Here is a 10,307-nt window from a genome sequence, read left to right on the forward strand (position 1 = left end):
GCCTCTAGCCAGCCCAGCGCAGCCACAGCCGCCGGCTCAGGTGGGACCGTGGCCCGCAGCACCTGGAGCCCTGTGCCGTGTCCCGACCTCAGGCTGCCGCAGGCCGCCTCTAAACCGCCCCGGGGCTGAGGGTGAAGCATTAGAGCGTGCCAGGGAAAACAGAGCTCCAGGGGGTTTGGTGGGGGTCTGACCTAGGGGAGGAAAGGGAGGCAAATTCTGAGAGGTGCACAACAAAAAGTGGGGAGGAAAAGAGCACTTGTCGAACCAAGGAAAATTCCGAATTATTAGAGAGAAAAAATTGGCTGGTGTGGCTGGAATAGGTCTCCAGGGAGACTTGACTGCACAAGCTCTGAGCACCAGGATCTAGCTTTGATCTTAGCTCTGCTTCGAGCCTGAGGTGGGACTAGATGGCATCCAGAGATGCCTTCCAGCCTGAAGCTTTTAATGAGTTTTATTGAGATATTTCTCTCTTTTTTTGTCTTTTTTTTTTTTTTTTTTCCCAGCTCTAGAATACGAAACAAAAATACGTCTTCTGAAAAACAGGCATCACTTCTGCAGGTCCTTTATGCCTTTGTATCAGGAATATAAATTTGCCAGAGCTGCCTTATATTTTGGATTTACAGTCACACCCATATGGCAGAAACTGACCCCAAAATGGGGAGGAAGCCTGGGAGGAAAAGCCACCAGCTAAGTGTGGGCACAGCCACGTAATGACAATTGGTCAGGGAAATTTTCGGAGCTGAAATTCAGCAAATTCTAAGTTTCAGCTGTAGAGACGATGTTTGGATAGAGGACCTTGCTATGGAGCATGGGCTGGATGGACCTGCCAGGAATTTCCCAAATAAAATAGATTGGAATAAATGTGGGAGTTTGCTACAGATGGTTGCATCCTTGTGTCCACCTATGTTACATCAGTGAAATCCTGCAATTCCTCCTTTTGCATTTCACTCACTTCATTAGTATTGGTAATGCCTTTATTCTCTTGGAATAAAGAACTTAAAACTCAGTTCTGCATTTTTTTTCCCCCAGGCTTGAAAAGGTTTTATTTTATGCCTTTTTGGTCCTTGTATCCTCTTTTTACATCTTCCTATAGGCAAATAAAAGGAAGTAATAAACATAAGAATAATAAGCAACTAGAAAACAGGTTCTTTAAAAACAAAGACAAAAATCTGTTGAGTGTTTCTGGCACCTATTTCCATAGGTAGGAGTTTGGATTTCCCCGAGCAAAATCTTGCAGCAAGGGAGAACCATCCTGGGACTGAAAGTGGGAATTAAAAGGAAGCAGATTCAAACCCTGGGAATTAAAAAGAAGAGATTCAAGCTCATCAATTCTTGGGAATTATGGGCTCAGCATGTTTTTGGAGAGCTTCTCAGAACAAGAACTCGGATTCTTTTCCAAAACTCAGATTGAATTGTCTTACAGATTTTAATAAAAATAATATTTAGTTAGGTTCACATAATGTTTTCCATTTTGGGACTTAAATCAATTTTTTACAGCATTCTCAGTGAGCAAGACCACAAAATACAAACAGAACCTGGCAGAACTATCAGTTCATTTACAAAAAAAGCGCAATTTAGTGCTGTACCCCTGTTACTGCTGCGAGAGTGGGACACTGCAAAGGTAAAAATCTGTTGGAGCACTGAATGTTGGAGTCAGTAGAGGAAAAAAAGCAGGAATATGCTCCAAAAGAACACCCTGATATGATCAGAGAAGCAGCTTTTACCCCTCAAAGGACTGAGTTCAGGATTTATTTTGTTGTCAGACATGCACCATGTTTTTAAAATAATTTTTCAACTCAATATCAGGAGTGTAAACTATTTTCAGGAGCCGTTTCCACAATGCATCAACATTAATTGTTCTCTTTATGTTCTAATCCTTCAGTAGACACATAATTTGATGAAAATTAATCATTTTGTCATTGTATTTGATATCTCAGTGAATGCAAATATGTTTGTACAGTATTTAAATTTAGCTTGGCACTTCCAAGTGAATTGGCATTCTGGCTGAAGGAAAGGATGCACTGAAACATTTCAGTTTTAACTTCTAAATTTTAAATTTTTAACACCTCCTCTGCAGGAGCTTAAGTGAGGAGAGTAGTCCTCAGCACCCCTGCTAGCAGTGGAAAATCTGCAGAGCTCAGGGCCTCCTAGAAATGTTCAGATACATGTTAATGCAGTGCTTCTGCATTAACACCTGAGGATTAGAAATGCGTTTTTACAGAGAATCTTTCAATCGGTTTCATTTCTTTTGCTTTCACAAAGCGGTCTCGCAGGAAATTTAACGGACCCATCCTTTCAGAGGATGGAGAGAGGCCAAAATGTGCACCTGCACTCACCTTTTCTTCCCGATCATCCGAGGAGTTCCCCGCAGCATCCCGGGGCTCGCTCCTTTCCCACCAGATGTCCCCACTGGCGCAGGCAACGCTGCGAGAGCGGAGTTTTGTGCCTCTGGTCCCTCCCACCACACCTTAATCCCAGCACAACTGCAGTCCAAGAAATCCCCAGACTCTCGTCGTGTCCTCTGGAAGCTCCGTGTCCTCCGACCTTGTTTGTTAACTGGAAAGCACTGAAAATGTTTTACAGGAAACCACGCCTGGAATATGCTCTTGAGCCTTGGCCCCACGTGGTGGGAGGCATCTCCAATCCTGACCCTGATTTGCTTTGCTTTTCTTACATCCAGAGCCTCTGGAATTGCCTGTTCAGTGAAATAAACTGAGAAATCCTCTTAGGTACCTTGCTATTTAAAATAAGTACTATCCCTTTTTTTTTTTATTATTATTTTTTTTTTTTTTAATTATTATTATTTTTTCTTCTTTTAGATCTGTTAATAAACTTCTTTATATTCTTTCAAGGTTGGTGCCTGCTTTGCAGTTCTCCTAATTCTCTGCTCACAGAAGGTAAACAGTAATGAGTATTTTGGACCAAACCACTACAATTATCTAATGGCTATAAAATGTGGCTATCACCAGTCCTGTCTTTGTTATTAACACAGTGACACTAAGATCATGGGTAAAATGAAGTGACATTAAAAAATATTCAGGAAGCTTTACTTTCCTGGGTTTAGCTCTTTGAATGTTCTTTATTTTTTGTCATTACAGTCACCATCATTTTTAGACCAATTTTTGATGACCTTGCTTAGGTTTTGTCGTGTATTGGTACATTGTAAAGTCAGAAAAGGCTTTTCATGATCAACAGGACAGATTTCTTGATGACTCTCAGCAGCCCTTGGGTAAATGTGTTTTTCAGCACTAATAACTGTGGCTGACTTTTATTTCCTCAGGGATCATCTAAATTACCATCCATTTTGGCCAGAATTGCTGTTGCAAATCACAGTAGAAAAAAACAATGTAATGGCTGTGAATCTCAGTGATTGTTTGTGAAAGGCCAGGGATTAGAGCATGTGTTTCAAAAGGTTCTGCTCTGTACCCCAAAAAGGTGTCTTTTAGCACTGGGGCAGGTGTTCCTCCTGCAGTGAAAAAGTTGCCTGAATTCTGCAATGAATTTTGTTTAGTTTATATTCTCTCTCTGCATTTTGCCTTTATTTCTCCCAGATTTAAGTTTCCTAATTGCAGTTTTTCCTGCATGCAACTTGAAACCAAAGTCAATTAATCTCTGAACCTTGTGGGATACACTGAAATAGACTGAATTGGAGTTTATTCCTTTAGCACATTTTCCCAATTTATTAAAATGCAGATGTATTAGGGCTCTGTTTAATATTGAATACTTTAAATACAATTAAACACTCGGGTGTCTAATTCAGAGAAATGACATGGACAGAGGAATAACACTTTGCATTTAGAGTATTCTATCCAAAATTTATGAGCAGTCTTTCCCACATTCCCCTTAGTGTTGCATTGTTGCTGTGATCTTGTCTTACTCACTTTATGAACTAGGCACATGTGGCACAGAGGGACTCTGAGCAGCTCGAGATCCCGAAGAGAAGAGAATCCAGAATTTCTCCTCTTACCATTAAACCACTCCTTTTTGCTTCTGATGTAATAAAGATATTGCACAGGACACCCCTACAACTCATCCCCCCCCAAACTTTTGGCAGTTCTCAGCTGAAGGAGTTACAGGTCAGAACTTTGTTGTTAACGCAGCAATTTCAGAAGCGAGAAAGTGTTCAGGATGTGGGAAATGCATCAGCACTACAAAGTGAATCAGAGCACATCCTTTTTCTTTGTAATATCAAATCCAGCCCAGCTTTCAGCTGTAGGGTGTACTTCAACATCTTCTTGGTCTCTTTTCCAACTTAGAGTATTCCATTATTGTGTGTTTCTCCTGAAATGTTTGACAGCAAGGTTTACAAAATGCAATTAAATATGAAGGGTAGAAAAGGGAAACATACTTCATGTATAAGCAACTGTATTCTGCAATTCTAGAACAGCAGCACACCCTTCTGGAGAAGATGGTGACAGTATGTTGAGCATGGAAACCCTTTTAGGACATAAAAATACTACTTTTTTTCAGCAAAGTTAACGTACAGTTAATGTAAGTGTGATATCAAAGAGATACAGTAGGGTACACTTAAACTTGATGTTTGATGAAAGGTTTGTGATTTGGAGGAAGCTATAAATAAATAAGGGAGTTTTTTTAAACAGTTGAAAGTTTGTTATTTGACTGTGCAAAGTACCTCCACTTGCAAATCTCACTGCACAAGCAATGTGTTCCTGCATGTAATGGAGTAAGTTGAAAGAGAAAAATGGTTTTGGCCAATCACAGAAATGTCGTTTCTTCCTTTTCTGGGGCTGAATAATTTATAATCACTGAAGATGCCTATGTGTATCTCCATTTCTGTGATGAAAGAGGTGATCTCAAATGGTAAAGGTTGACAGCAGTGTAACAGTTCACAGATTGACCCTGAGTTTTTCAGATTCTTGACCTGAAGTAGCTCTTCAAATGTGTTAAAACTATTAAATGCACATTTCCCACTTTTACTAACACTTTATAAAATACAGTTTGCCAAAGTCTTTTACTTTACCCGTCCTTCGAAACTGGACTATTTTGTTTGGTTGAACTCCTGAGCTGCATTTGAGCTCCAAAAACCCAGACCAGTATCAGTGAATGTGAAGGATCTTTTTGAAAGTCTTCTTGAAATTGTGGTTACAAAGAGGATACAGGAATGGATTTAGGGTGGAGTTCACGTAGCCGAGCCATATGGTGATCATGTGCAGTTCTGAGAGCCGTTCATGGTCGTGGAATGTTATCACCATAAATAACACAAAGTAGGGGATCCAGCAGAGCATGAAGACTGCCATGATCACCCCCAGCTGCTTCGCTGCCTTCCGCTCCCTGTTCCCGTGCCGGTGGGCGCTCCTGGGATGGCCGTGCAGGGTGTGCCAGGTCTTCCTCAGGAATGTCAGCCCTCTGGAATCCCTGCACTCAGTCTTTCCCTGAGGACAGCAGGCTCCTTTAGGGTTGGAACTGGAGTGCTGTGCACGGGGTGCCACCTCAGTGAAGGTGTGGTTGTCGGATGCCGCACTGGAGTCACTGTCCTGGCAGCCAGGCTGCTCCTTATTCCCAGGCTTTTTTGTGGCACACACACCCTTCTTCCCTGTTTTATCCAAGCCACGCCCAGGCTTGGCCGTGGTGATAGAGAAACAGCTCCACTTCAGGACTTTCCCATTACTCAGTGCCTTTGAAGATTTGTCAGGCTTCCTGAAATAAAGCTCTGCCTCCACTCTTTGGGGCTCTGGGGAGCTTTGCTTCTCTGTGCCAGGGGTGTTCTCGCATAAGATTTGCTTCTGGAGGCAGATATTTTTCTCGTCCTTTATCTTAGTCTGATGCACGGTGGTTTTTTCCAAGGAAGACCAATAAGCTCTGTTGGTGAGCTCTCGGTGCTGGCAGTGTCTCCGAACAGTTCTGAAGATTTTACAGTAGAACCACAGCATCAGGAGGGAGGGCAGGTAGAAGTTGAAAATGGCTGTCAGCACTTTAAACCAGGTGACTTCGGAGAACTCTGTCTCACACTTGTTCTCCTTCACCTTCCTTTGCCCGTTGTTGGCAAAAACGTGCCAGCCCAGGATGGGGATGACCCAGGTGAAGGAGAGCAGCCAGGCCCCCAGGATGAGCAGCGAGGCTCTCATTTTGGTGCGGTACTTGAGGTATTTCAGCGGCTGCTGCACCGAACGGTACCGGTCCATGCACAGGATGAAGAGGTTGAAAATAGAGGCAGTGCTGGCCACGTAATCCATGGACAGCCAGAACAAGCAGGCTGCCAGCCCCAGGGGCCACACGGGGCTCAGCATGTACACGATGTTGAGGGGCATCACAGCCACCCCCACAATCAGGTCTGCGATGGACAGGCTCACGATGTACAAATTGCCCACTGTCTGCAGCTTCTTCTCCATTTTCACAGCACACAGCACTAAAATGTTCATGACAATGGTGATCAGGGAAATGCTCCCAAGGAACAGGCCTAGAAGAGCTGAGGGAGCATTGCTTGAGTTCTCTGTTGTGTTCTTGGACATCTTCTTCACGGGCGCACAGAGTGAGAATCGGAGCGGACGTCCAGGCCTTGGAAGTTCAGTCGTGGTCTGCACTCCTGGATGAAAATGTGTTGGGTTGCTTGGGGATTTTTATTTCCAGAGCTACAGAAAAGAAAAAAAAAAACATGCTCAATCACTGTAGTAATAAGATAATAAAGCTAATTTGTGCCTCAGCTTAGCACTGTCCCTTTTAGGGCTTTCCTACAGAACAAATTTTTACAACATTTTACACAGAGGTAATTTGTGTTTTATGAAACCCAAATAACCAATCCCAAACAGTTTTCATAGGGCTTCATATATTTCTGACCCCAGAATCTGAAGAAGAAATTTAATTCCTCACAGCTTTAATCCATTACATCTCATTAAACAGCTGATCATGAACCAGAACATAAACTCCATATTGGCAAACTGATTTAAAATGTGTTAGTAAAAAGCATATTAACGTATTTTGCACTAAATAGTTTAAACAAGCCAGTGCTTATTTACAACCTACATCTAGCAGTTGGAGAATCCAGCAATTGGCAGTCAGTAGACAGTCATTCAATTATAGGTAATGAGTAATCTCTTCCTACACAGTTTAGGCTCACACAGATTTCAAACATTTAAAGATGCCAGGCCTATTTTAGATCCAATACAAAATTATAGGAATTTTCAGGATTAATAAGCATCTTCTGCTTCCCAGCTGCTAACTTCATGTATTGATGCACAGTCCAGAATTGATTAATAATATTTTACATCTTGGAGCATATGATCCATTGACCAAATTCTGCCTCCAGTACAATGAAGAAAAATGTGAAGGTGACACACATTTTTGTGCCATGTCACAGCTTTTCTGAGTTTATGTCCTGGTAAATCTCTTAAAGCAATAAGGAAGGAAATTGAGACTGTAAATATATTTGCTCAAAGTATTTACACAACTGACACTGAGATATGCATGGGATTTCTCACCCTCGTAACTCTAAACATGGCCAGAGCAATACAATGCAAGAGATTGTTCAATAATCAGCATTTTCTATTGAAATCCGGTGATGCAATACTTCATGTAACTTTATCTTTCTTATTCCAGTAATCAGGGTTTAAGCTGAAATGATTTGTGCTTCCTTATGAGAGGTCAAATTCCTTCTTGCCTGGGCTTTACTTACGGGTGGGTGTTGTTGGGAGAAGAGCTGTGTCCTTGGTGGCAGCAGCATCCACAGGCAGAGGGAACAGGAGCACCCTGGGGAGTGCTGTGATCCCGGATTCCTTCAGGTTCTGCCAGGACAATTCCTCTGTGGCAGCTGCTCACAGATGACAGAGGCCTCGAGCATCTCCTGAGAATGAGGGCAGAAATTACTCCATGGATTTTAAACCAGCCTGTCCAGAAAATGGTTATATCCCAGTATTTCTTCCACCTCTTCAAGTGTGTTTAAGTGTACAGGGCATGGCCAAGGCAAGGAGCTGTTGCAAGAACCTGGAATGACTCATCTTCACCCCCAGGTATTTCCATGTAAATGTGTGGTAAAATAAAGGGAGAAAAGGCAACTTTGATTGAGTCTTCAACTGAAAAAGAAAAATAACAGCAAAGAAAGCTGCCTGGTTAGACAGCTCCCCTTGGCTGTTCGTGAGCTGCACATGGAATGCATGAACTGCATTTGGGCTTGGGCTGGATGATCTCCAGAGGTCCCTCCAACCCTAACAGTTCTGTGATTCTGGGAATAAAACAGAGCAGAACACAGTCAATGGTGTTGACGGCTCCCCAAACTTTCTCCTCAGCACTGCTGTAGTTGGATAGGGCAGGATTTAGGAAGCAACTTGCAGATCTTGAGCTGGAGTAGTCCTGCTCCAAAGAAGGATAGGTGCCTTTTTTTCAGGAGCTATTGTAATTCCTTATCTGTAACTCAGTTGCCAGTAGAGGAGAGCAATAATAATGAATACATGGGGTTCAGTGTTTGCACAGTTTAATTGCACCAAAACAAAGTTCACTAAGAACAGATTTTAAAGAAAGCAGCCCAAGACCTTGGATTGCTTTTTGGAAATTCTAAACCATGACCTCACCATGGAATGTTTCTTTAATTTTTGCTGTCTGTGAAGAGCTTTTTCTACGAGGAGGCTCAGCAATCATCATTTGTTATTGTATTACAGTTCCAAGGAACAAGGCTCTACTGGGAGATGCTGAGTGGGTGCCTCAGTGCCTCATTAGTGCAGGTGCAATCTATTAAGCCCTAAGTGGGAGTAAGTTTCTAGAGGCAGCTGCTGGCGCATCTTTTACTGAGAGATTTTTAAGAGGCTGCAGGTCCAAAGAGCAAAATTCTTGTTCATCAGACTAAATTCAAGGCAGAAATTAAGATTTTTATTCAGATGGCCTTTACTCACACTGTTGTACTGAAGAAACCCATTTATTTCTAGTGATTTTTAAAAAAAGTATTCTTTAGGTGTTGAAAGTATTAGCATGTTAGAAGTTTGATTGATTTCCCTCTCAAAAACTCATTTATTTCTCTGTAAGGGAACAACCCCTATTCAATGCCTGCCAATATTCAAGGAATATTTTGGATAAAAAGTAAATGAAAAAACATGGTAAACCTCCCTGCTATTCCCACTCAGATGACTCAATGTCTGAGTCCAGCAAGGACCAGGCTTTGGTTTTTTATTCCAGAAAAGTGTCTCGCACTGTCAAAGGACAGACTGAATTCTGTCTGCCCTCGAGCTGTCTCCCCTAGGCAGCCTGAAATGAAAAGATTCATAATCTGAAGATGCAGTGTCTGACCAGCCAAATTCTGCCAGTCTGCTGGATTGTCCTTTTCCCCTCACATACCTCTTTTAAGAGAGTTATAAATAAATCTTTTGCTGTGTGAACAAGCAATACTGCCTGACTTATAAATATTATAAAATTTAATTCCTTGTCCTGTTATGACTCTTCCTTGGGGTGGAGGAGCTCCTTAATGACAGCTCTGGACATCTGGCTGTCCAGTTTTGCATTAATTGCTTTGCATTCCTTCGGTGGCAGGGAATTTTCAGTGGCTTTTGTAGGAAATGCTGTGCTGGGGGGAAAATGAGGCCAAGACTAATGTAGCAGATGTGCTGAAATCTACTCTACAGAGCAGACTGCGGAGCAAATTGCTGTCTGAGTTGTTGGGTTGGGGATCTGCAGGCTGATTTGGGAACTGGATGCCCCAGGAATGACGCTGTGCCCCGGTGGGATTGGGAAAGGTGCTGTTCCTGGGGAAAGAAAGGGCAAGAGGCTGTTTCTGAAGCCTTCTCCACACTTCACTTCCAAACTTGAGGGCCCAGTGCCATAACTGCTGCATTTCTATACCCTCTCCTGGTCCTGTCACTTGTCTAAAGAAGGTGAACAGGCTGTGTGGTTATTCAGTTATGTCTGGGAACACACATCACAGGTAATTTTAAAATACTTCAGATGGACTGTTTTTTAAATGAATTTATCCAGTTGCTCTGGACTGTGAAAGGTCCCCTCACACTCAGAGCAGTGACCCCTTCATGCAGGTGGCCAAGGGGCCAGGGCAAGGTCAACCCCTCTGCCCCTTTGTACAGCAGCTGTATTGCTTGGCTGTGGGCTGGGCTGGGCCATTAAATTTGTCCTTACTCCTCCAGCTTGGATGGTGATGTGCTAAGGAGAGCAAGCAGACCTTATGAACAACAAGCAGATGGAATGCAGAGCCTGTTGTGAAGGAGGATGGAAACTTTTAAGTAACTTCGTGAAGTGTTTCAAGGAGAAAAAAGTCTTTATTATTATAACTGTGTGATATACTGAATTTGTAACTTGCTGATATAGGGATATTTTCTTTTCAGTCCACTGATTCTGCTGTGCTCCCACTATTTCTT

General features: G+C 42.5%; 1 protein-coding gene and 1 long non-coding RNA gene across 2 annotated transcripts; one reads left to right on the top strand and one right to left on the bottom strand.

Annotated features, from left to right (window-relative positions):
• Window positions 1-1,006, top strand: LOC108447425. The gene is made up of 2 exons (XR_001862976.1): window positions 1-40; window positions 504-1,006. It is a non-coding gene; the product is annotated as an uncharacterized LOC108447425 (long non-coding RNA).
• A 2,655-nt stretch (window positions 1,007-3,661) lies between these two features.
• On the bottom strand, window positions 3,662-8,988 carry HRH1 (histamine receptor H1). Its single transcript, XM_017737366.1, has 2 exons — window positions 7,631-8,988; window positions 3,662-6,590 (listed from the first exon to the last, which is right to left on the bottom strand). The coding sequence occupies exon 2, from the start codon at window positions 6,468-6,470 to the stop codon at window positions 5,058-5,060; it is 1,413 nt and encodes a 470-aa protein (XP_017592855.1). The 5' UTR covers window positions 6,471-6,590; window positions 7,631-8,988; the 3' UTR covers window positions 3,662-5,057.
• Between the last annotated feature and the right edge of the window lie 1,319 nt (window positions 8,989-10,307).

The sequence above is a fragment of the Corvus brachyrhynchos genome, unplaced genomic scaffold (assembly GCF_000691975.1).
Source record: "Corvus brachyrhynchos isolate BGI_N302 unplaced genomic scaffold, ASM69197v1 scaffold266, whole genome shotgun sequence".
NCBI lineage: Eukaryota > Metazoa > Chordata > Aves > Passeriformes > Corvidae > Corvus > Corvus brachyrhynchos.

Excerpts from the sequence above, each read along its gene's own strand:
- HRH1 (XM_017737366.1), bottom strand. The coding sequence starts at position 6,470 with ATGTCCAAGAACACAACAGAGAACTCAAGCAATGCTCCCTCAGCTCTT.